Here is a 26,866-nt window from a genome sequence, read left to right on the forward strand (position 1 = left end):
ATGTAAGTTGTTCATATGTCTCAATTGACTCGGAGTCCAAACTATACAACCACGACTTGGCCTTATCTTTCAGGGAAAATGGGAATAACCTAAGTTTCAAAGCATCATTATCTAAGCCTCTAATTCTTAGAGTACTACAAATTTCCTCAAAATCCCTAACATGGTAATAAGGGTTTTCATTTTCTTTCCCTAAAAAGATTGGGAGCATCTGTAAGGTCCCAGGTTTCAGTTCATAGGGTGCCTCCGTTTCAGCTAACTTAATACATGAAGGACGAGTAGTCCTAGTTGGATTCAACAAAGCTTTCAAAGTTTCCATTCCTGGCGCTATCGGAGCAACATGGATTCTCTCCTCAGCCAAAGGACGTTCAAAAACAGACTCTTCAAAAGTCGGACTTTCTAGATTAAGGTAATCGAGACGCTTCGAACTACTAGGTTTCTCTTTAACAAATCTACCTAGTGCGTCTCTTTTACGTTCATGCATACAATAGAATTTTCTAAATTAGAAGGGTAAGCAAACATAGATCAAGGCCGACTCAACCAAATCAAACCTATTGATTTCTAGCAAACAAAAAGCATGATGGCTCCACTTAGATTGTTTCTAGACCAGCTTCTAATCCTTCGAACGGGAATTCGTTACAATTTAAGTAAACCCCTCTGGAATCAATCCGAGTTAACGTAAGTTGAATAGAGGCGAGGGAAGCTCGGTGGATCTTTGATACCCAAGGCCTCACCGGTATTACAAGGCGGCGCAGTCACGCAATCAACTTATAGAAACCGTCAAGAACTTCGAAGTATGCTTAAAAGAGTAACCAATATTTTTCGAATGACTTTCCTGTTAAGCTCGTTACCCTATCGGTCTCGTTCTAGTCAAAATTTTAGGCTTAGGTTCGCGTAGGTTACGTGTTCCTAAAGCGGGCAAGAAGCGAACGGCGATGAAATCCGAATCCTTATCTTGTATGGCCAGGCCTTGCCCTTTACTAGAAAAATAAATGTTTGTATTCAGTCCTCAACATATATGCATACGAAGGAGTCCAGTAACTCGCTGACAGGGGATTCGCGAGTGTTTAGAATCTTACCTCCCGTTCCAGACGGGGGATGAATCGGTTGTAGTCGACTCGGGCCACTGACTCCGATGTCTAGTGTACGAACCCAAGGTGCAGAGACAATATCGTAATTGTCCTCCTTCTCTGCAAACAGTTTATATTTAAAGTACCCTTCCGTAGGGTAATAAAAAAAATAATGTCCCAAAGTCCAAAAGTCCAAAAAAATAAAGAAAAATTACAAAAATAATAAACCCTAATACAGTTTTTTTTTTAAATAAAATAAACAAACCCTAAACTAAAATTGTCTAAAATAAAATTGTCTTCTTTTCTGTTCTTTTTGCTTTAATCTTTAGCTCCAAGTCTTTATGAAATCACCAAACTCCTTGGCTCAATTTTCTTTATGATCCAGAACCTGTAGACACAAGATAAATACCCAAAAACATAAAAAAGGACAAAAATAATAATAAATAAAAATAAATAAATCTAAAACCCTAAAAACAAGTCCGCGTCGGCGGCGCCAAAAATTGATGTGATTTGTAGATAGTGGTAAAAGTGGTTCGATTCTCAGACTTGTGAAGGATATTAATTAGACTTAAATTCTAATATTAAAATAAAAAAAACTCACTAAAAATTATAGCAAACTCAATCAAAGATGATATCAATATTAAAAGAAACACTGAGGCTAAGATTCCACTATTTTCCAAGTTCAAAGTGATTAAACCAATACTTATATTTATGCAATTTTCTGTTTAATTTGATTCTAAAATATTGCAACAAGTAGATTTTCAAAAGTAATAATTGTAAATACCAAGTATGAAGCATCAAAAGTCTTAAAACTAAGCATACTCCATCAAAATAGATCACAATCACTCAAATAAAAATCATATTCAATAATAGTTCAAGGCAAATAATCATATAATTATTGCAAATAAAAAGATAAAATAGAATATACCACTTTTTGTTCGAAAAATAGCTTCCTCTATCGCCTCAGCAATGGGGTTTAGCTCCTCATATTAATTATAATCTCAAAATATGTGTTTGTTGCTCAAAAGATGATTAAAAGAGTGAAAAGTAATAACACAGACTGTTTGCAACAGTGTATTGGTGTTGCAAAACAACTGCTACAATGGAACTGTTGCTTTGTCGCTGATTTTAAGACCCTAGAATACGACTGCCCTGCACAGCTTAATGTTCTTCTGCTTTCAAACAACGACACTGTTCTGCGACTGTTTCCCGTGCGCCAATGTTCTTCGCGTTCTTCCTCTTCAGCAGCAACAACAGCAGAAACAGAGTTTGGTAAAGCTATGATTTCTTCTTCTCTGGCTCTCCTTAGGTTCCCAAACTCCCGACACTTCTTCTATATGACCCAAGACATCTATTTATATCAAAAATACCGATTAAATCTCTCCCAAATCTTCCAAAATCTGTTTCCTTCTCTTCACGGCCAAGTTGCGGCAATTTCTTGTTTTAGAATTTCTACGCGTTTATGAGCTTTCCTTTTTATTCTAAACTCCTCCTTAGATAGATACAAATCTTTGGGAAGGTTTACATTACTTTAATCTCTCTAAAATTCCCTAAAACAGGTCACACACTTGACTTTCCAATATTTTCTGTTGTGAGAAAAATCCGTCGACTGAGCTCAGTCTAATCTATTTAAACACCCATATGAGATTCCTAGACCCATAAGGAGTCTATCCTATGAAAATCAGAGGTTTCATCGACCTCAAACTCCTCCAAATCACGATTGCCAAAATTGTTCTTCACTGCACCTATTTTCCCGCCAAAACCTGGTTTTTGAAATGGTTGAAGATGGTTGCCCCTTATCCAGAGTAGGGGTGCGATTAGCAACTGCTTGGAAATGGGATGCCCCTTAGTAATTAGGTTACCCCTTATCCAAAGTGAGAGTCCGAATAGCAAAATTTCCTCCGGGTGCTTTCCGACAACTTTTCGAGCCAATTTTTTCCAAAAATGTTTATTGGCCAAAAATACCTACAAATAAATAAAACACCATAATAAGTACAAAAATGAGCCCTAACAATATACAGAACCGAGACAAATCGGACACAAAAATGTGTCTATCTGGTACGAGCAAAGAGGATCACCCTGTCTTAGGCCTCTAGAGGTATTGAATTTGGGTTCATAAGCTCCATTGAGAAGAATAGAAAATGATGTTGTTGATATACATTACAAAATAACATTTATCCATTTTTTTTTATCAAATCCAAAAGCATATAGGACTTTTTTGATGAAATTCCACTCAACTCTATCAAGGGATTTTGATAAATCTAGCTTTAAAGCTAAATAACCTTTTTTTTTGGCTTTTGAAGTTTTCACCGAATGGACAAGCTCATGAGCGACGATTATGTTATCAGTGATTTGCCTCCCAGGGAGAAAGGTCGGTTGGTTGGGAGAGATTAATTTATTGAGAATGGGTTTTAACCTATTCGGTAGGATTTTTGAAATTAATTTATAAATGATATTTCTTAAGCTTATAAGTCTAAAATCACCTGGAGTTTGAGGATTGGAAATTTTCGGAATTAATGTAATAAAAGAATAGTTTAAATCCTTGTTGAGGATACCATTTTTAAAGAAATTCCGGACTTTAATAAAATGTGCGACTCAAGAGTTTCCCAGTTCGCTTTGGGAAAATCTGGTTGAAACCCATCTGGACCCGGAGCTCCCCATTGATTCATATTAGATAGAGTGAGCCAAATTCCTCTTTTGAGGGAACTCCTAGGAGAGATAAGGTTTCCTCATCCGAAATGCAAGGTTTTATTAATCCGGATAGATCGACATCACCGTTGCTGCCTTGAGATGTTCATATTTGTGTGAAATAATTTATTAGAAGAGCGTTGATTTGGCCCCTATCAGATATCCAAAGCCCAGATAGTTCTCTAAGGGCTGAAATGGAGTTGTTTCTTTTTCTAGTGGTGGCTGCAGTGTGGAAATACTCGGTATTTTGATCATATTATTTGAAAAATTTGTCTTTAGAAAGTTGATGGTAGTAATCATTTTTGATTTTGTACCATTTTCCTAATTCATGTTGAAGATTTTTTAGCGTTGCTATGTTGTTAGCAAAATCTCCCGACCTACGGATACTTTCCTATTTTGTTGTTTAAGTTCTTGATGTTTTTATGAATGTTTTCAAAGACATCATAATTCCACTGGGCTAAGTCCGAGGATAAAAGCCGAAGGTTCGCCGAGAGATTTTTTTATGAGGAATTGCTGGCATGTAATTTCCAAGAAGCTTCGACAACTGAAGGTAAGGTTGGGTGAGATAGCCAAGATCTAATACATCTAAAAAGTTTTTGGATTCTTTGAATTTTGGGGTTGGAATCGAATAAAATAGGAGTATGATCCGAGCCAACTCTGGGAAGATGGGTTACCTTAGTGTCTGGGAAGCTCTGAGCCCATAGGGCTCTGTCGATTCTTTCTCATATGTTCGCATCTCCTCCTATGTTGTTTGACCATATGAACGGAGCTCCATCATATCCCGCATCTTGTAATCCCAGTGAGTCGATTGTTTGAACAACGAAGGATTTAATGTCAGAGATCGTCTGATTACCTTCTTGTTTTTCCGCTGGATCCAATACTACATTTAAATCACCAATTATAATCCATGGTTTGTTTATTAGTTTAACTAGCTCTGATATATAAGTCCATTGTTCTATTTTATTGTTAGCATCAACAACTCCATAAACACAAGTGATCAACAACTCCATAAACACAAGTGATCAGAATTTCTATGTCTCATAATTTTAATTCGAAATGACACACATTATATGTCGAAGAGATTAATCTCAAATCTATGTTATTGTGCCAAGCTATTGCTTGCCAATTCTCTATTTCCACGGAAGGCACAATAAACCAATCATGGAATTGAGAATTTTTGAAAAACAAGTCCATCCAAGACATGGGAGCTTTTGTCTCGCTAAAAAAATGATATATATGTTTTTTTAAAGTTTTTTAAAGTTTTAAAAAACCGAAAACATAAAAAAACATGTTTGGTATACATGTTTCCTAACAACATTTTTGCTATGTTTTCAGTTTCCGAAAGTAAAAAAAATGAAAAAGATATTTTCGGTGTTTTTAACTAAGAATGATCCGAGGAACAAGCTTCACTGCTTTTATGCCGCAAGCTACATTTAACCCATCTCTCCCTTGTGTTTTAACGAAAAGCAAGACACAAATATTATTCATGGGATGTCTGGATACACATTGAAATGTTACTTTAAGTTGAACGGTCATAAGTTAGTTTGGCGACATAATTCGAAATGACTTCAAAATATAAAGAAGCCAACTTTTTATGAAACAATTTTGTTTTTGTTTCTAACTTTTCGGATTAGCTTTTGTTTTTGACATCCAAACATGCAAACATATTTATAGGCAGTTTGGATAGTATTTGGAAAGTTAATTTTAAATTTCTAAAAATCAAAAAGCCAGAAATCAAATTGGCGATAAAACTTCAAATTGACCAAAAAGTCATCTCTCTGTGAAGCAAAATATTTTTTTTTACGACTTTTAGAAGTGATTTCTGCTTCTGGTATTTTTGGAGAAGCAAAAGCAGTTCCGCTCCTGTTATTTTGATTCTTTTTTTTCGGCAGCGATTCCCTGGATTGTCAAATGCTCTGAACTGACTCGTGCTGGGGCATATTGTGGGGTATATAAGTTGGTACTCAAGTGGACTCCATCTAGAACCAGATGAAACCCCTCGAGTTCGACAGTTAAAACTCAAAAACACATTCAATTCAAAATTAGTTAGGGTTTCATCAGTAAAACCCCTGATTCCAACTTCGAAATCACTGAAAATTCTCCGCAAAATCAATATGCGAGAAGAAGAAGAAGAGAGACTGAGTGTGATTTCAATGGAGAAAGAAGAAGCAACAACATCAAAAGGGTTTTACGGTGGAGGAGGAGTTGGAGGCAAATTAAGAAAACCACCATTACGAAAACCTCAATCAACACCATATGCTCGTCCTCCTCAACAAGCCCTAGCAAGGAAAAATGGTGGTGGATGGTTATCAAAAATTGTTGATCCAGCTACTCGTATTATTACTGGAGGCGTTACTAGAATCTTACCTTCTGCTGTCTCAAATGTTCTATTTGGTTCTTCTGAATATGATTATCACTCTGGTTCGTCTCCATCTCAATTTTTTTCGAGTATTAGGGTTTTGTTTTGATTTCAATTTCTTTCTCGTTTGCTTATCATTGTCTTATCAATGTTTAGTTAGGGTTTCAGAAAGATGCTTATTCTGAAATTAGACGGATTTTAGTTTAATTCCTAATCTTCAAGTTAGGATCTTATTAACCACTAGAAGTATGGTGTAATTGATACTTCTCTTCAGTTTGTGAGAATGTTATTTTGAAATTCTGCTGTCTATTTTCGCTTATATATCATTTGTAATGAGAATGTCACATAGTTTTTGTAGGTACAGAGGTGAATCAAGATGCTAGTGATGAAATTCCAGAAGACATATCCAATGTAAGTTAATTCTTTTTCGCCTTGTAGTAATTTTTGTTTGGTTTTATCTCGATAGACTTAGAGTTTCTGCGAGTAATCTTCCAATCTATTGTTGGTGATACGACATTAACTTGATTGTGGACTCATTTGTTATATCTTTAGCAAGCAGAAACAAGTAGCCTTTCAGTAATTTCAATTTGACACAAAATAACAATATTGAATTTGAAATAAGAATGCATACACTTCCTTCTTATAGATCTCAGAGTATATGTGTTTAAGTTCCGGACTATTTGCATACATGATAGCCTTTCATATTGGATGTCATTTGGCTCATCTTTTGTGGAAGAGTTAATTTTCATGGTTACCCTTATAGTGGACCATGTTAGGATTTTGATTTGTTTGGACCCTTAGGTGGGATATGCTCCTGTTTGGGCACAAATCTGGTCATTCCTGTACAGTTAGATCTCCGTTTTTATCGCAGCGAATACTTCAGAGTTCTGTTGTTAGTTTTAAACTTGTTTGTGACATTTGAGTGTCATTTTATCTTTTGATGATTGATTGATTTTCTTATGAATGTGACGTCCATTACTGCTCGTCTGCACTTAATTTGGTGTTGACTAACATTCAATATGATAATTAGCTGTTGAGATTCCTGGAGTTGTAGTTGATATTGTTGATGCATTTGCATCAAAGTAGATTTTTCACATCTAAATTACATGCTATTGGGGCATCTGGTTTTATTTTTTCGCTTTCTTAATTGACATAGCAAAAGTTGATGTGATCCCTGTAGTCAATTGGTCGTTATGCATATATCACATCCTTTTTGTGTTTATAATCTTGGTCAAAATTGTCATGCAATTCAGATATCTGGATCTCTGGAAGGAGAGGGAAGTCCTAGAGAAGCTGACAGACCGAAATCTGTCTCTGATGATGATCCAAGTGCTGGAAACAAATTAGGTAGCTCATCTGACGGCAGTAGCTTTTCTGACATTGAGAAGAAGCTAAAAGAAGCAACTTTTTCCAGGCAAGTTTGGGGTTGTGAATTCTGTTATCCCAATTTCTATCTTATGGTGCAAGTACCTTTCATCATCGTCTGAGTGGTATGGTGTTTTTATGGATTATTCTTTTGTCACTTTGAAATTTGAAAGTGCATTGGAAATCTCTTCAACAGGATAATTTTCTGCGTAGTTAATACATAATTATCTTTTACTATCTAACAAGAAGATTACATAAATGCAGACATGAATATGATCGCTTGACAAAGTTATTGCATTCAAGATCTTCTCATGTCGATGAACGGTCAATGGAAACTTCAAATACTGCTATCAAGAAAGAGGCTACTGATGGGGTGCTGTCCCAGGAAAATCTGCATGAAGAAAAAAGAGCAGCTAGCCCAGCCCCTCGTCCTCAATTATCTGTAAGTAAATTGGTCTTCAGAATGATTAGATTCCATGGGCAATATTTTGCGTTTCATTGAATGCCAAACACAATATTTAATCCGCAATCCAATTTCTAGATACGAGATCAGGTTGGTGCGTCACCAATAGATATTGCAAAAGCTTACATGGGGGGCCACACATCAGAATCAGGGCTTGATTCTCAAAGTGTACTTCTAAGAGATGAAAGAACCCCTATAACTGATAGGTTTTCGTCAAGATTATCCATACCATTACCGCTACCCAAGCCGTCAGTGTGCTGGCCTGGAGCCATGGTGCAGGATCAATGGGCTTATCAAACCCCACAAACACAAAATCGCAGAATTGGTCTCCATAATTTGGCGCGAACCCCTTATTCCAGGCCTACTCATTCAAGATCAACTTCTAAGGTACTTATTGGTTTAGTTTTTATTCCTACAAGGTGTACTTTTGGTATCCTGGATGACAATTTTCTTTGAATTCTGTGTTTGATACTCAGTTGCTAAGCGGTGGAGACAGAGGGATTAACACTATGCCGAATCAGTGGAAGCAGTCTCATACTCCAAATTTTGGTTTTAGTCAGGTGAATCTCATACTAACAATACATAAACACGAATGTTTATATTTTAGTTTATAAAATTGTTCACATGCGGTAAAATATGCTCGAACCTTTAGTTTATTTTTCTGAATCATGACATAATTCACTGGGTTTTTGCTAGTTTATTGACCTCAAGCTCCAATAATCACATTCATCTATAAAAGAGTTAATTTCTCATGGCTTAACTCTGATTTCATCTGATAGTTTTGTTTTGGTACCGTTGATAGGTGGCCAGGAAAACGAGTTCTCCGGATAAAGGCTTTGGATCACTAGGACCCATTCGTAGGACACGTCGTAATTCTGTTGAAACGACTCCTTATCGAGGAACTAGTCTTAATAGGTTTGAAAGTTCAGATGCTTCCATGGATATCTTGCGCATCAATAATCAGAATCATGAAATAGGACCATCAACAAATGCTGATATAGATTTCCAGATGGCGAATAATATACCACCAAGCAGTGTTGGCATTTCACCTGTTCATCCTCAGTCTTCAGATGTGGCTAGAAGAATATTGGAGCACCTTGATAGAGCTATCCCAACTCCCCAAAAGAAAGTTAACGAGTTAAAGATGGCCAGTTCTTGGAGGAAACCCCAGTCTTCTTCTGACACTGGCGTTCTGAATGGGCTGACATACGAACAGCCACATGTTGTTGAAGGCTCTGATGCACAGAAAAGTCCCGTCACGTTGCAACACTCTTCTAAAGGCAAAGAGGTGGCAAATAGCTCTCCGTTTGAAGCTCAGCTTGTGCAGAAAAAAGTTGTTGTAGCTACTACCAATGAAGCAAAGGCAAACACGTCAGCTACTAACTCAAGTTCTAGCACAAACGGTTTTGGTTTTGGTGGTACTATTGGTGTTAAAGCAGCAACACCATCAGTGGGTCTGTTTAAACCGGATGCTCATAGGAAACCTCCGACGCCACACACTTCTGGAAGAGACAAGCCTGCATTAAGCTCCATTTCAATTACCAAGCGTGATCCTAAATGTTTCGATAATGGTTCTGGGTTTACTTTTCTTGTGTCTGCTTCATCATCTGGTAATATCTCTGAACCTCCTACTCCTTCGATCCTGCCATTTCCGTCAGCCAGTGGTCTGCCTCGGCCACAAGAAAAGACAAGCGTTCCATCGGACAAATCAACAGTAAATGCAGTAGGTGCGCCTTCATACAGTTTTCGTTCTCAAAAGACTGAAGACCCACTTGTTTTCTCATTTCCGTCCACAAGCTCTGCTAGTCCTAGTGGTGACAGTACGACAACTCCAACTTTTAAATTTGGATCAGATAAGAAGGATAGAATATCTTTTAGGTCATTTGGTGAAAACACCAAATGCCATTAGTTTAGCAACCGGTAAAGGTGTTAATCTGTAATTTCTTGGATCCTTGAGAAATTTATTTTTTTAGGCACTACCAAGAGAAGCTAGAAAAGCTAGATTTGGTACTACTTTTAAACTTTGTTTGGCTCGATCATATATTTCATAAGTTGCCGAACTTGTAGATCTTTTTGTTTTTAGGGGATTATATAGTTCTTTATCAACAATATTATTCTTTTTTGAACTGTTATTTTCCTTCCAATAATTCACACAGTCTTAGTCCCTCATTATTGCAGTTGCAGTTCCAGTAAAGCTTTTGTTCTTTATCAACAAATATTATTCTTTTATTGGCTTGAGAGGTAGAATGCAAACTCCCATTATTCTTTAAACGCCATTCTATCACCTGAAAAGTGAAAAGCTTAATGTGGCTTTTCCTGATTTTGCCTAGCTTTTTTTACTCGGTCAAAAATGGATTGATTAAAAAAGCGAAAACACAAAGGGGAAGGTCTCTGAAGCCTTAGCCATAAAAGCAAAAGCCAAAGAGCCTATTTGAAACGATAATACAATTTGCCAGGCCATTCTACAGAGGGAATGAAGGTCGGCCTACCCTCATAAAATTCAAAGATGTCTTCGGCTAGCAAACAGGCCCTCTTGGCCAAGGCGTCTGCAGAAAAATTGACTTCCCTATAGCTGTGAACATAGCGAATGTTGAAGAAGAATTGCTTCGCTAAAAGCCATTTCTGTCTTAGCTGCCAAGGAAGTTCATTTTTCTGAAAGGCCTGGATACAACTCATCGAATCAGAATGTATGCAGAGATTTTTAATGTCCCACTTATGAGCCACAACCTCTCCATAGATAACAGCTGCTATTTCCGCATAGAAATTGGTCTGCCAGCCCAGACCAACAGAAAGAGATCCAAGGACCGCTGAGCTTGGATCGCGAAAATTTACTCCTGAGCCTGCTTGGCCTGGGTTACCCATCGAGGCACCATCGCAGCAAATCAAGATTTCGTCAGGATTAGGAGGAGTCCAGCTTATCTCCACCGGGATGTTGACCTTGCAAGATCTGTGATGAACTCTGAGTAATTTAGAATCCTCAAGTCATCTTGAGTGTTGTGCATATGCCCTTTCATTCGGCTAGAATTGTCTCGTATTGTTTGATAGACCCTTCCTTTGAAGCCAAGCCAATTCACCGGAGCATCATCAAAGTAATTTCTGTTCCGAGTCTTCCATAACTCCATTGTGATAGCAAGATTTTCCACAAGCCACAGCTCTTTTATCATCGTGCTACGGCCCTTTGCGGCCTTGTAAGAGATCACAAGGTCTTCGCTAGGCTTGATATTGAAGAGACCAGCTAACCAAACCCAACTCCTTTTAGCAAATCTACAATGCCAAGTGATATGGATGAGAGACTCGCAATCTCTTCGGCATAGCCGGCACATCGTTGGCATGCTTCTACCAGTGATTTTGATCATTTTATCCTCAGTTGCACAACACTGGCCCATCCATATCTTCCAATACTGCACGCCCAAAGTTGGATGGACCATCTTTCTGTTAAACAGGACCGATGCTGGCTGGATCTCCCCTGACGCTTTGATTGCAACCTTGGCAGATTTCACCGAGAAAACCCCTTTCTTGTCCAAGTCCCAGATTCTGTAATCTTCCCCTCCAGGGATAATTGGAAGCTTCCCCACATCTATGCCACAATGAGCCATTAGACTACTCGTTGAGGGTGGAATAACCCAAGACCCATCCTCAATAATGTCACTAACCATTGCCTGGAAATCATTAGGGCCTTTGGAGGAGAGGCTCAGCTTCCCAGCAATCGAGAAGTCCCCACACCAGTTGTCAAAAAATAAAGAAGTATTCTCACCAGATCCTATGATCGATCTTGTGTGCTTTTGCACAAATGTGTAAACTAGTTTGATGCCCGGAAAAACAGAAGAGCCCAGCTTGTAGTCGATCAGATTGCCATTGTTTTTGAAGTACTTGGCTCTCAGGAAGCGAGCCCAAATCTTGTTCAAATCTCTGATGGAGACCCAAAGCTTCATCAACATAGCCTTTTTAACGTCTAAAAGCTTCTTGAGGCCTAGGCCACCTTCCTTTTTGGAACAACAAAGGCTTCCAAAGAGAACAGTGAAGTACTTACGCTTATCCGCATCTCCTGACCAAAGGAAATTTCTGATGGCTCTCTCAACTTGTTTGATGGCGGTGCAAGGCCACTTATAAACAGCCATGGAATGGGTAACATAACTCGAGATCACTGACTTGATTAACACCAGCCTAGCCTGAAAAGATAAGAGCTTACCCTTCCACCCTGCTAACTTGTCCATAATCTTCTCCACCACCTGACGGATGTGGATGTGCCGAACTATGTCTGGCTTCAAGTTTATGCCCAGGTATCTATCAGGAAAGTGAGCTCTTTCCATGCCCAGAAAATTGGAGATTGCTATAGCTCTTGAGACCGAACCTACTCCATAATATAATTTGCTCTTGGCAAAATTCACACATTGGCCTGAAGCCATCTTGTAAGTGGTCAAAATATCAACCAGACTTCGAAGGCTTTTCCAATTACCCCTGCAGAAGACAAGGATATCATCTGCAAAGAGAAGATGGGTAGGATCTACTCCCTTCTTACTGACCATCCAATGCATACTACGACGAGCAAAGAGTTTGGACAAGTTACAGCTTAGGACATCCTCAATGAGAACAAAGATCAAGGGGGAGATAGGATCCCCTTGACGGAGACCCCTCGAGATGCTGAAAAAACCTTCAGGGCTGCCATTAATCATGATGGAGATACGAGCCGAATCAAGAATGATACGAATCCAAGTGCACCAAGTTTCAGAGAATCCATACTGGCGAAAGACCTCAATAATGAACTCTCATCTCACTGTGTCAAAAGCTTGGGCGATATCAAGCTTGATACCAACATTGCCATACTTCCTGTCTGTATTGAGCTCATTGATTAGCTCTGACGCCAAGGCTATGTTTTCGTGTATGTTCCTCCCTTTCATAAAGGCTACCTGCTCTTCTGAAACCAAACCGTCTAGAACAGAGCCAAGCCTTGTAGCCATTATCTTTGTGATGATTTTGAAGAAGAAATTACTCAGGCCAATAGGGCGGTAATCCTTGATTGCATCAGACATCTTGTTCTTTGGGATGAGCACCAGAAAACTCGAGTTGATGCCTTTTGGAATCTTCCTCATTTCCCAGCAATTTACTATGGCTTTGTAAAGGTCTTCCGAGATAATGTTCCAGAAATGTCTATAGAACGAACCTGGGAAACCATCAGGCCCCGGAGCTGAGTCTGCTCCCAAATCGAAGACCGCTTCCTTGATGTCATCCAAGGATGGCACAACATCCATAGAGGCACTCTCCGTGGTAGAAAGACTGGTATGCAGATAATCAAACAGCGTAGGATCTATGTTGACGTTACCACCATTAAATTTCTTCTTGTAGTGATCGATGATGAAGTCTCTAATGTCCTCCTGCACAATCAAAGTAGAGTTGGTAGAGGTCTTGAGCTCTGAGATGGTGTTTTGGCCCCTTCTCAATCTGATGGAATTGTGGAAGAAACGAGTATTTTGATCCCCTTCTTCCAGCCAAGAGATTCTTGACTTCATTCTCAGCATACTGGCTAGCTCCAATCTCACATCATCTGCGACCTTCCTAGCATCTGCCACTCTAGTGAATTGGACTTCATCTGCTGGGTCGAAATCAAGAAGATCAGCTTCAGAATCCAGCTTGAGCTCAGCTTGCTTCAGTCTGTAGTGAACATCTCCAAAGACAATTCCGTTCCAGGATTTTAGAGCTTCTTTAAGTCTTTTTTAACTTGCTGTTGAAAACAAATGGGGGAGCACCAGCCATATTTTGATTCCAATTATTCTCCACCATGTTTAAGAAGCTCGGATGCGATTGCCACATCTTTTGGAATCGAAGGGGAGCTCTAACCGGTCTCGTATTGTGGAAGTCAAACCCAATGAGAGGGGAGTGGTCAGAACAAATCCTTGGGAGAGCTTTACATCTCCAGTTTGCATATTTGTAAAGCCAAGCATTATTCACAATTACTCTATCATGCTTAGAGACAATGCAACGTCTTCCTTTCTGACAATTGGACCAGGTGTACTTCTTGACGATTGCATCAGCCTCAACCAAACCATTGTCAGAAATCCAGCTCCTGAAATCGATCATGTAAGCTTCCTTGTTCAGAATACCGCCTTTTTTTTCCTCAAGGCGCAGAACACAGTTGAAGTCTCCCACCACCAGCCAAGGGATAAATATGGAGCCTAAACCTAGCTGACTCCAAAGAAATTTCCTTGAAACAACATTGTAGGAAGCATGCACAGCCGTGATAAAATTTCCATCCACATCGATAGTTATGGCTTGTTTGGAAGAAGAGATCACCTTCGGTCTAGGGAAAGTGTTTCTCCACATGATCCAGATATTACCTTTGGTACCAGAAACCTCATTTGTAATGACGTCTTCACAGAAGCCAACCAACCTTAGAGAATTGACATAACGAACTGTGCAAAAGACGTGAGTTTCAGCGAGACAAATGATGTCAGGGGAGTGCAAATTTTGAAGCTCTTTTAGCTTGGCCTTTGCACAATCTTTGGCCAAGCCTTGAGCATTCCAGAAGAAAACACGCATTAGATAACCAAGTTAGCAGAAGGGCTTGCTGAACCCTTGTCATCCTCCTTGTCGGCCTTTGGTTGTTGTTTCTTTTTCTTTGTTGTAGTCTTCGTAGCCTTCTTGCTTGCCAGAATGTCCGCCTTCTTTTCAGCTTGTTCGCGTTTCAGGCGATCCTCTTCGTCTTTGGCGCCCCCCACTCCAGTTTATTTGTCTCTTCCACTACTATGTTAGACCTACTGTGACAGAGTAATATTAGCTTCCTCCGTATTAGCTTCTTCAGCAGCACCTAGTAAGAACATGTTGGATGTCTCCAAAGCTCCGTAGCTTTGAGTGGGGAAGGTCTTCTTGTTGTTTTAGTTGGGGGACTAAAACCCTCGCCATCAGTGAGAACCTGGATGATAGAGTGACCTCATTGTTGGTACAGTAGCCCCATCGGTTTGTCCAAGGCCTTCAGCTTGTTTGTTCTTCTTTGATTGATTTGCATAGTTTGAATCTTAGCCAGGGCCATCTCATGTTTGGTGGTAACTTAGCCACTGTGGCAAGTCTCAGCTAACCTTATCGTTTTTGTATGATGTCAGGGATCCTGATTCTCCTTATCCAAGTTCTGATTCTCCTCATCCTCGTCAGCTGACATTGTCCCCTTGGAAAGAGACTCATCAGGCTTGTCCCCTTGGAAAGGGAGTTGTCAGGCATAGAGCCGTTGGAGGTAGTACCTTTGAAAGTGACTGAACAATTTTAGAGCCGTTGGAGGTAGTACTTCCTGAAAGTGACTGAACAATAGAGCCGTTGGTAGTTGTTCCTGCAGAGAGAGACAACATTGGGGCTTGAATACCAACAGCAGGCTCCGTCAGATTGATAGGGACTTCTCCTGCAGGTCTATCAGTGTCAGCCTTGTCTGGTAACATGATAGCAACATCTAGCGCCTGTTTCATTGATGGTAACCTTTCAGCTGAATTTCTCCCTGATCTTGGAAATATTCATGATCTTCGTGGTCCATCTGCACATCTGCTTGGTTTACACGTTCATCTTCACTGCCAGAAGAGCTGGGAATGATAGTATGAACTCCCTGGAAAGTAACACCTCCAACAGGTTTAGCTGGTGGATCGTTGGACTTGCCATTTCTGATAACAGTCCCCGTGAACTCCCTCTTCTTCCAGATATTTCTGAGCTCATCCAGCTCCATTTTCAGGGTTGTTTCTCGTGATCAGTTTCAGAGTCGTGCTGCCTTTTCAGATCATTATATCTCTTGTTCCTACAGTTTTCCTCAATGTGACCAATCGTTTTACAATGATCACAGAATTCAGGCTTGTTGAAAACCTCGTAATCAACATAAAAACCTGTTGAAGTTCGTCATCAATGATAATGCTTTCAAGAGGCTTAAGAAGTCAATATCGATAAGAACAGCAGCAAAGTATCCGTATTTGTGCTTGAGAGTTCTAGGATCTACTGCTACTGGCCTGCCAAGACCCCTAGCTATGCGAAACAAAGTCTCTTCTTCCCAATATTCCAGGTGGAGATGAGGGAAACGAACCCATACAACAGCTCGTGTGACCTTCTCAGATTCTGGGTTGAACATTGGAGTCCATTGGAGGACTTTCAGCTGTTGAGACTTCACTTTACATGGACCTTCGTAGCTTACAATCTTTCTATCAATTTCATTGAACAACTTGATGATAAAGTAGCCTTTCACCCATGGGATGAACTAAACCTGACCAGTGAGCTTCCATTGTTCACTTAATACTTTTTTAACTTCCTCAAACTTCATGCCAAGCGTTTTGAAATCAAATCTACCTACTAGACTGAACTTCCAGTTCTCTTTTGACTTGGAAATCACTTCTTTTGGAATTCTAATGGCCATCTCACCCGTAGAGGATCGAATCGGAGGGTGGGATAGTGAGTCTGCATCGATTACTGAAAGTTCCATCGATCTTCTTTTCACTATGTTGGCGTAGGAGCGTGTTCCATTTTCAGATGAAACACCATTGTTGTTTGCAAGACCTCCATTGTTGTACGGAACATCAGCAGCAGGTCTGTGGCTTGGGTTATTTGATGAGGTACTAGCCAGTTTGGATCTTGATTTCGAACGGGATCTGTTTCTGTTTTGGTTGAATCGATAGTTCCTACGAGATCTTTCATTAATATCAGGAGGTTTGGGTTGATATTGTGTTGCCATGGACACAAAAAAAGTTTGAGAGAAAAGGGAAGAAAGGATAGGAGAGAAGCTCTGGTTTGGAGAGAGAAACCCTTGAAATTTTTGCTTTTTCCCGTCACGTTGGAAACCTCCGACACCACACACTTCTGGAAGAGACGAACCTGCATTTAACCCCATTTCAATTACCAAGCGTGATCCTAAACATTTTGATAATGGTTCTGGTTTTACTTTTTCCTGTGTCTGCTCCATCATCTGGTAATATCTCTGAACATCCTACTCCTTCGATCCTGCCATTTCCATCAGCTAGTGGTCTGCCCTAGCCACAAGAAAAACCAAGCACTCCTTCAGATAATGCAACAGTAGGTGACAGTTTTGGTTGTCAAAAGACTGAAGATACACTTGTTTTCTCATTTCCGTCCTAGTGGTGATAGTACCACAACTCCAGATTATCTTTTTGGCCAGTTACTGAAAACACCAAATGTGTTATTAGTGTAGCAACTGGCAAAGGTGCATTGGACTGAATCATGAACCCAAGCAGATAGAGATAGTGTAACACATTGTTGCATGAGTAGAAGATAAAAGATATAATCTATTACATTTTCTTTTCTGCATTGTTGCATGAGATACGATGTTGCATGAGTAGAAGATAAAAAATAAAATCTATCACATTTCTTTTCTGCATTGTTGCATGAGATACGAAAATACATGAAATTGCTACATGAAATACTGAAATACATTGAGAGTATTGAGCAGAAGTGGGAAATAATCACGGGCAATTGAAAACAAACTTAGGATATGTTAATGCCCTAACTGATACTCCGAACATAAAACATGCACAAAAAACAGTAAAAACGTACAACGCCAATAGTAAAGCTTTCGAGGATTCTGGAGATCTAGTTGATGCATTATTCGAAGGGACGAACTGGAAATCTTTCAACTCAAACTCCCATGTTCTGTCTTCAGGCTCCAACTCATTGTACTTTGCTGCAATAGTATAGAATGTCAATTTTCTAACGTACTGACTATTAGAATGATTTTTTAGGGACGATGGTTTTTTGAGGGGACCATAGTTTTATTAGGCCACCTTACCTATAGTTATATGGGGTGTCCTAAAGTGTTGAAATGACTAACCTACTCTTAACCTAATTTAATTTAGAACCAACCTAATAACCGCCTACATATATATAACCACCACCTCTTCCCACCACCGCCGCCCACCACCACCGATTACCACCACCACCACCCCGATTATCACCACCACCAACCACCGGTTACCACCACCACCTCCTCCCACCACCACCGCCCACCACCGCCGATTACCACCACCACCACCACCACCAACCACCGATTACCACCACCACCAACAACAACCACCGATTACCACCACCACCTCCGATTATCGCCACCACCAACCACCATCACCTCTATATATATAGCTTAATTTAAAACATTAACAAAGATATTCTCACAAACCCACTACTTGTCATTCGTTTTTGGTTGAATAAATGAGAAGTAATCATCAAAATGAGTTGAAAATGGAAGTTGCAGAGAGGCTTAATGGAGGTTTTTTTCAGAGAAAAGTTCGGTTACGTCGCAAAAAACAAGTCTCGGCCGAATTTTTAGTTCGGTTACGACCCAAAAAGTTCGATTTCGTCGCAAAAAGTTTGGTTATCACGAATTAATTTTTTCTTAACCGAACTCAGAGTTCGGTTGATTCGCAAAAATACTTTTAACCGAACTTCTTGTATTAGAACAACACAAGTCCATAAGTTCGGTTCCTTCGCAAAATAAGAATATCACTGAGCTTTAAGTTCGGTTGGTAGAGCAATTTGATATGTAACCGAACACACAAGATGTACCCAAATAAATTGTTAAGTTCAAAGTTCGGTTACCTACCATTTTATACTAGGTAACCGAATATAGCACTGTAACTTTGGTTTTTTTTTTATTGGTGAGTTCGGTTAGATACGCTTTTGGATAAAAGTTTGCGAACCAACCGAACTATGTACAGTTGGTAAATTTTTATTTTCACGTAAAGTTCGGTTAGTTATTGTTTGCAAAGCAACCGAACTTCTAGACCCTAAAGTTCGGTTACATTGCGGGCAAACCGAACATTACTCTATACGACCAAAACCTCCATTAACGAGCGAGTTCGGTAACCTGCGTGTTTGGAAAACGTAACTGAACTACACTTTCAGGTGTGTTCGGTTACATGTTCTTGACATATCGTAACCGAACTGGCCCAAATCTACATAAAAAATTTCATATTTTTGAAAGTTTGGAGCAATTAAACCAACATTATCTAAGTTTGAAGCATACCTGATAACCCAAATGCTCTTCCTCCGGTTGTGGTCGGTAAATTTTTTTCATGTTTTTCTTCTTCATCTTCTCTAACTTTACTCTCTCAATAATTCTACTTCTTTAGCTTAACCATTTCACTAATCATTACCCAAAATTAATCAGGAGGGTAGTTTAGGTATTAATATAGATATCTAGATAAAGGGTGACCTAGATTTACTTCTAAATATCTTACTAAAAATAGAACCATGGTCCCAAAAAAAAATCATGATCCCAAAAAAACGTTCGACTATTATGTGTTGACTGATTATCTTTAAGCCTTTTCATCTCAGCCTCTCTATCAATTGGATTCATGGACAAGCCCAAAAATGTTGTCTGCAGTTGCCAAAACTTCTCATCCAAAGCCTTGATGTCTAACCCAATTGTTTTTATCTTATTCTCAGTAATGTTTAAATATAGCCAAATGCAGGCAGTAAATATAGAAGTCAACCTAACTATGAATTCAAGGGCAGACATCTTAGTCCCAGGCAAATGAGCATAAAACAAAGCGCTAAATGCGACTAAACACACTAAAGCACTAAGTGATTCAGAATTAATGGTGCCTAGCCTTTCATAAGTCTTTGTTTGTGCTGCCATTGTTTCAGTTCTACCATCTGTGAGTCTTTTCCTTTCTTTATTATATTTGCTGGTCAAAGTTTGTGTGCTTAACTGTTCATTCAGATCTCCTACCTGAAGCTCTAATGCTTCGATTCTTTGAAATGCCTGCACAATATCAGCCCTGCAAGTGATAAAAAATAAAGGAAAAATTAGATAATAGCCGAATTTCTTTGTGTTGCCATACAGGAAAAAACTAGATATATCTGTTATCAACTGTTAGGCGTATATAATACAATCAGACATGTCAATGTCAAAATTGAAAAGCTACATATAGTTATTTGGATAATTGCTAGGTACTGTGGTCTTGGTACTCCTCCCTATGTTACATAATCCTAGCTCTAAACTTATGTATGTTTACCTTTAAAAAAAAATGTAGGTTTAGTTCAATTTTCACTGTCTCAGTTCCTGAAGTAAAAATGGTGATGTTTTGCCTCAAAACATAGTTGTTGACTAGAAATCAAGATGTTTTAACCACATTTACACATTTTTCATAAAACAATTGATCGCAACCAGTCCAGGTAAAGTAATTTTTGACAGCAAAAAACATCATTATAATCAAAACCGTATATCTAACTCTACCAAATTAACCCTAAAATTAACTTACAAGAAAAAGTTTAGAGACAAAGAGAGAGAAAAGACTTGGTCTTTTTTTGACTTAAATTGTTTTACCAGTAAGAGAGAGTCTTCACCGGGAGGAGGGAGGGAGAATTGAGAGAGATTCGATAAGATAACCTAGAAAATAATAAGTCGACTGGAATTCACGGAGTTGGAGACCGTGTTTTTATCAGGAGGTGGGCAGCGTGATATTGGGCCGAGGCTTTAGGCCTCCATAATTTTTATCAGGAGCTGGAATTCACTTTTTCTTTCTTTTTCTTTTTTAACAGAGCTTTTTAATTGTGATTATAATGATAAAGCTTTTTAATTTTTCATTTTTAATAAAACTATTGTAACTGAATTTATGGTCGATTAGTTTGTTTTCAGATTTTTGTATGATCGAAAATGGAAAATTATGCGTAGCTCATGGAAAGGTACGATAACTAGTTTTTTTTTTCTCCTAACTTGCGCATGAGTTTTTTGATGGAGTACTTACATGATATTATGTGATTAAGAATACAAAAAATACAAATATGTTTCATATCGTATACATAAAGCATATGATTAAACACTAAAATTGAAAATTAAATATTATGACAAACTTAACAAAATATCTTTAAGATATTTTGTTAAGTTTATTATGTATGCCTTTGATACAAACTTAATAATACAATTATGTGTCATATTTTAAGAACACAAAAAATGAAAAAATATTTCTTTGAAAACTACGAAAGAGTGATAAAAACAGTACACACATGCCAATTTATAATGGGTGAAATCTATTATACCTATATATTTATGCATATACTATTAGCAAATATTGATATGCAAGGAAATAAACTTTATATGTTAAAAGAAATTTATCTATGTTTCCCCCATAGTTGCTCTCTAAGGCAAAGGCCATATCCACATCGCCTTATAGACACTGATAGCATGAAAGCGACAACTAATATCGTAAAACCATATATCATGTTCAAGTAAGTCTTGGACGAATTTTCTGTTACGTTCTTCAAAAGAATGCTTTGAAACAATTTCAATTCAATTGTCGAAATTCTATCTTCAGATCTCAAACCGTCATATTTTTCTGCAAAAGCATAGAAAGATTTTATTATTTCAACCTTGGATTGCGGTACTCTTCCGAGAAGCCTACGATCATCATCTTTTCTCCCCTCTTCAGTGAAGGATAAACCTCGAAATATGTCTTGCACTTCTAATAACTTTTCATTTATACTTCTTCCTAGTTCCCTAGTAGTTTTTATTTTATCACCCGTATGACTCCAAGAAGACCAACTAAAACATGTCAAGAGTAGAATTTACATCAATCTAATGGAGAATTGGAATAGCATCATCTTTGGTTGTAATCAATTCATTTCTAGCATCATTTAAGTATTTCTTATATATGTCGTATTGGGTTAGAAGATCTGCTTTTTTTTATTGCTTCTACATGCACCAAACCATTTTCCAAAGCTATTATTCTTTGAACAATTCCATCCCTACAAGCAGTGAAAACATTATATAGATCAGACATGAAACAGAAACAAGGACTAGAAATAATAAGCACAATCTCTTTATGGGACAAGAAGACGAGTTAATATGGAAACAAAGTTGATATTTCCCAATCTTTAATATGTCGATAAATAAATAAATTGCGCTCTATATATAAATCATTCTTTTTTTAACCCTTGAATTGTAAAAATCACTAATAACAAATATTCAGATAAAACTTAATAAACATAAAACTAAATATTGAAGGAAACATTTTTGTTGATTCACCTGTAGAGAGAGACATAGCGGGACAAAAGAATTCCATTAAACATACATCTTGTCTTCTTTTATTACCCAATTACGTTTTCTTCAATCAATCACCAAGATACAGAAAGGAAAATAGGGAAGGATTTGTCAATGTGAATCTGAGAAGATTCACACTCTATCAAGTAAATCCAATTCCTTTAAAATAAAAAACAAGCTAAAAAAAGAATCATCCTTTCTTGATCTAATAATCACTATTAACAAACATGAAATTCATTATATAAGAAGCCCATATTCTTGATTAACTCATATATATTTCCTAATAATCTTTGATATGGCATAAAACAAAAACAAAAGACTGCGTCCAATTCTATATAAATCATGCTTTTTTTTTAACCTTAGAATTGTAAAAAACACTAACAACAAATATTCAGATAAAACCTAATAAACATGAAACTAAATATTGAAGAAAACTTTTTTACTGATTCAGAGGTAGAGAGAGACAGAGAAAGAAGAGAATTCCATTAAACTTACATCTTGTTTCTTTTTTATCACCCAATTATGTTTTCTTCAGTTAATCGCAAAGATACAGAAAGGATGAGAGAGAAGGAATTTTCACTGTGAATAAGAGAAGATTCACACTCTATCAAGTAAAACAAATTCCTTTAAAAAATAAAAAACAAAGTTTAATAAAACGATTCATCATTTCTTGATCTAATAATCACTATTAACAAACATGAAGTTCATTAATTTTGGGGTACTACAAGCATCATCCACCTATGATTCCAGTATCTGAAAACTTTGAGTCTGTTATAGTGGTATTTTCACATTGCGTATGGCTCGACCACATTTTCTTTATGACAATTGAGTGTTTTGTTTTTTTAGGATAAGACAAGAGATGACATTACATCAGAATGGAACCAACTAAAAGCGTTTTATCAGAGACAAAAAAATTCAAGGTATTTTTGTATTGTGTATTGATTGGGCTTCTTACTTCCGAGTGTGTAACGTATTTGAATCCTTGTTGCTGCTTGTTGTGGAGATGGGTGAATCAACCACATAAATACTTCAGCGTTTCTATAGGCATTATCCTTTCTTATCATGCACTCGTCTAGCTTCAGTTTACTAAGCTAATCATATAATTTCAGCTTACTGCATCCGCTAGCTAGATTAGTTTTTATGCACAAGTTCAGAGATTTAATAAGAGCTAGAGGTAGAGAAGTTCAACCTTGTGTGCTTGGGGGTTAATTATAATTTAATTCAAGGTTTAGAGAGTGTTTTAATCTTTTAGTAGGTGAGACAAAGTAACATGTGTCATTTAACCATTGTTAACTTTAAAGTTAACGGAAGTAGTCAAAGTAATGATATTTTAGAAAATTTAAAAAGGTGATGGTATTTTATGAAACCAATTTTAGGAGTGAAGGTATTTTAGAAAAATCCTCAATTAAAATACAAGTAACACTTAGGATAAGTTTTATGGCCAGATTTGGCTTCTAGATTAGACAAAACGCGTTGTAGATTACACAAAAAGCGGTGCCTATTCTTTAACACTACTTCTCTTTCCATATATATATATATATCTCGCATTCAAACTAGTAGAGAGATAGTTTCGTTGAATGGTTCAACGCAGAGAAAATCAACTTTTCGTTGTTTGGTTCAATGCATATTGATTTATTTTGTGATCCGACGGCTGGGATGGTTGCGCTTTTCCATTCAGCGCATTCACGGGTAATGGTTCAATGCATCTAGATGCTAGATTAGAATTGTCATAAGACTTAGGAAGTAATTCTAACTGACGTGGCCTTCCAATCTAGATGCTAGATTGGAAGACCATAAACTTAGACTTAGTTGATTATATATACTCAACAACAACTACAATTGTCTGTAATATAGATGTTAACTTTTTGAAACACTTACAACCTTTACAATCTAACTATCAACCGGGAAAAAGAAAACAAAAAAAAGAAAGAGGTATCTCTTTGGAGCCCCAACAATTTGGGGCCCTAAACAACGACCATTAATGTGCGCTTTTATTTATTTTGCTCCCATCTTCAATCCGTATTCGCCACACTTACAGAAGTTCTAGACCCTACATTAATAACTGATAAAACATGGTATCAGAGGGACGGTTTCTCTCAACCGTTGTATCATTCCATTAGGCAAAAGTCATATTTATACAGTAGTAAATACAATGAAGAGAAAATAACTAGGAAAAGGAAACTAACTAAAAACTAATAAATGAGGATAATAATCCTTGATAACTAAACAACACTAATACGGTAACAATATATATTTGCCATACTAATACAAAATAATATCTTATTAATAAGAAATAATATCTTTAACACCCCTTCTCAAACTCAAGATGACTTGAGTTTGCATATGGAATTTCTGAACTCGAAAACTCTGATCTCTGAACATGGCACGCGGATTGCGGCACGCCAACTGCTGCACGCGGAATGTGGCCTACAGATTGCGGCGCATACACACTGACCTGAACTATGAAAACGGATCTCTGAAAACTAAACTCCCTGTAAACGGATATCTGAACACTGGGACTCTGAATCACTGATCTTTAAACACTAAACTCGTAACGATGGTATCTAAACAACAGAACAACATTGATGTCCGACAATGAAAACTGAAATCTATATCGTCAAATTTTGCATCTTTTATGTCGGAACAATTTCTTATCACTAATAGCATATTTCTTGACGAAGAAACTAAATTTGCAGCGGAGCTGATTGAATCTAACCCGGCTCTAATACCATGATAAAACATGGTATTAGAGGGACAGTTTTTCTCAATCGTTGTATCATTCCATTAGGAAAAAACCATATTTATATAGTAGTAAATACAATAAAGAGAAAATAACTAGGAAAAAGAAACTAACTAAAAAAACTAATAAATGATGATAATAATCCTTAATAACTAAACAACACTAATACGGTAACAATATCTTTGTCATACTAATACGAAATAGTATCTTATTGATACGAAATAATATCTTTAACAATAACAAGTTTCGAATCATTTGATCCCTTTGTCTTGGTTGGTGACAAGGGCATTAAGCCAAAAAGTCCTAACTTGCCCCCACAGAACAGGCCCCTCACTAGAGGACTATTATACATACATATAGTAATGCCTACTATTATTACCTGCTTCTCCAATACAACCGAGAATTGCAGAAGAAAAGAAAAAAAAAAAAAAAAAGCAAAGGGAAGGGAAGGGAAGAAGAAAAAGGAAAGAAAACAAAAAAAGCTTGTTGTTTTGAAGTCGAGGAGAAATGGAAAAGTGTTCAAAAGATTCCGGAAAGTCTACCTTCAATCTAGCACTATTGACAAGAAATAGCCGTTGTGTGCCCCATTACTAGTAACATTCTATAATTTTTGTTTGTTAATCTCTTTTTTAAGACTATGTTTGGAATCTGGATGCCACTGACATTGTTTAATCATAAACTTTGTGATTAATTAATGAATGCAAAGTCTTAATCACATGTGCAGGCAAACGCTGTAAAATTTTATTAAGTCATGCAACAATTGGCCGCATAAGGGTCTTTGTCAACTTATATGATTAGTTTAACAGCATGAATTGCCTCGCAATCGAGAAACCGGAGAATCCGGAGACTGCCTGATGTTTCATTATGCTTAATTCCTGTAACTGATAGAGAACCCAATATCTATTTCAAATGAATCACATTAATTTAACAATAATGACATTCATAATACATGTGCTCGTAATTAATATCTCTCAAGTCTGATGAAAATCAGCACTTCAACCACCAACAATATGTAATTACGCATAAACAAAACCCACCAGTAGTAATTGAAAAATGTCCGTCTCTACATGAAAAAAGCAGACAACAAAGCAACTAATGAGAAACCACTAACAGCAACGGAGATTGCAGAGTTAGAAGGAGGAGCAGCTGCTGGGGCAGAGCCTGCTGGTGAATCAGCAAGGACACCGGGACCGCCGGTACTGGTTGATGCTGGGGCTGGGCTGGTTGTTGGTGTCACGGCAATTGAGAGTGATGGTGACATGTCAGGACTCATTGCAGGAGCAGAAACAGGACTAGTTGATGGTGAAGGGACAGGAGAGGCAACTGGAGTAGGAGATGCTGCAGGAGTATCTCCGGCAACTGGAGTTGGAGCGGCGGCGGCGCTACCGGAGGCAACAGTGATAGACAATTTCTGACCAGCTGAACAGTGACCACCAAGTGTGCAAAGGTAGTAATGGTTTCCGGCTGTTGCAAGACGGATTGTTGCTGGACTGGAGGCTAATAGTGAACCAATTGGGGCAGCAGCCGCGTTACAACTATCGTAATCTGCTTTGGATACTTCATAAGCGGTGTGCAATCCGACGGCGAAATTGAACACTGCAAATGTAAACAATAACATAAAAAATTAACAATCAAACTAAATTTTGAAAAATTAAAATCTTTCTCGTTGATCTGAGAATCATATTATGACGTACCAAGGGAATCGCCAACTTTGAATGTTTGTTTAGAAGCCCAATCGGAGTAAACAGATGGAGATGCAGGGATGATCCATCCTAGACTATCTCCGACTACATGTGAGGTTTGTGCAGTTGCACATTGGAAAACAGTTGCTGCAACAACAATCAACAATACCATACGACTCGCCATTGCTGATAAATTTATGTTTTTCTTCTACTGTGTTCACAGATCGTCCCTGATTGTTGTCAAGTTTTTTTGCAGGTGAAATTGAGATGCTTAGTTTGATTTAGAGTTATGTGGCTATGGATGCTATTTATAACTTAATAATGCCGATCTTTTTGTTGAATGTGAACCGTTGGATGATGAACATCCGTGGCTGTGGATGTGAGTGGGAACATTACCTATACCAACTTTAACTCTCTTTCCTTTTCTTCCTTTTCTCGACTTTAACTCGGTACTAACGTGTGGGACCATTAACATGATATTGACTAGTCAACTTTTG

General features: G+C 37.9%; 2 protein-coding genes across 4 annotated transcripts; one reads left to right on the plus strand and one right to left on the minus strand.

The window, feature by feature from the left end:
* Nucleotides 1-5,740: 5,740 nt before the first annotated feature.
* LOC113355819 (nuclear pore complex protein NUP1-like) lies at nt 5,741-10,074 on the plus strand. 3 transcript variants are annotated; one of them, XM_026598767.1, is made up of 7 exons: nt 5,741-6,176; nt 6,464-6,525; nt 7,368-7,528; nt 7,744-7,921; nt 8,021-8,329; nt 8,419-8,502; nt 8,745-10,074. In XM_026598767.1, exons 1-7 carry the CDS (start codon nt 5,870-5,872, stop codon nt 9,849-9,851), a joined length of 2,208 nt encoding a protein of 735 aa, XP_026454552.1. In that variant the 5' UTR covers nt 5,741-5,869; the 3' UTR covers nt 9,852-10,074. The 3 variants fall into 3 exon arrangements, with proteins under 3 accessions (XP_026454552.1, XP_026454553.1, XP_026454554.1); XM_026598768.1 differs by having other exon boundaries at nt 6,473-6,525; XM_026598769.1 differs by having other exon boundaries at nt 6,479-6,525.
* A 15,500-nt stretch (nt 10,075-25,574) lies between these two features.
* On the minus strand, nt 25,575-26,661 carry LOC113355820 (cucumber peeling cupredoxin-like). Its single transcript, XM_026598770.1, has 2 exons — nt 26,382-26,661; nt 25,575-26,283 (listed from the first exon to the last, which is right to left on the minus strand). Exons 1-2 carry the CDS (start codon nt 26,551-26,553, stop codon nt 25,751-25,753), a joined length of 705 nt encoding a protein of 234 aa, XP_026454555.1. The 5' UTR covers nt 26,554-26,661; the 3' UTR covers nt 25,575-25,750.
* Between the last annotated feature and the right edge of the window lie 205 nt (nt 26,662-26,866).

This window comes from Papaver somniferum, chromosome 3 (genome assembly GCF_003573695.1).
Source record: "Papaver somniferum cultivar HN1 chromosome 3, ASM357369v1, whole genome shotgun sequence".
NCBI classification, from domain to species: domain Eukaryota; kingdom Viridiplantae; phylum Streptophyta; class Magnoliopsida; order Ranunculales; family Papaveraceae; genus Papaver; species Papaver somniferum.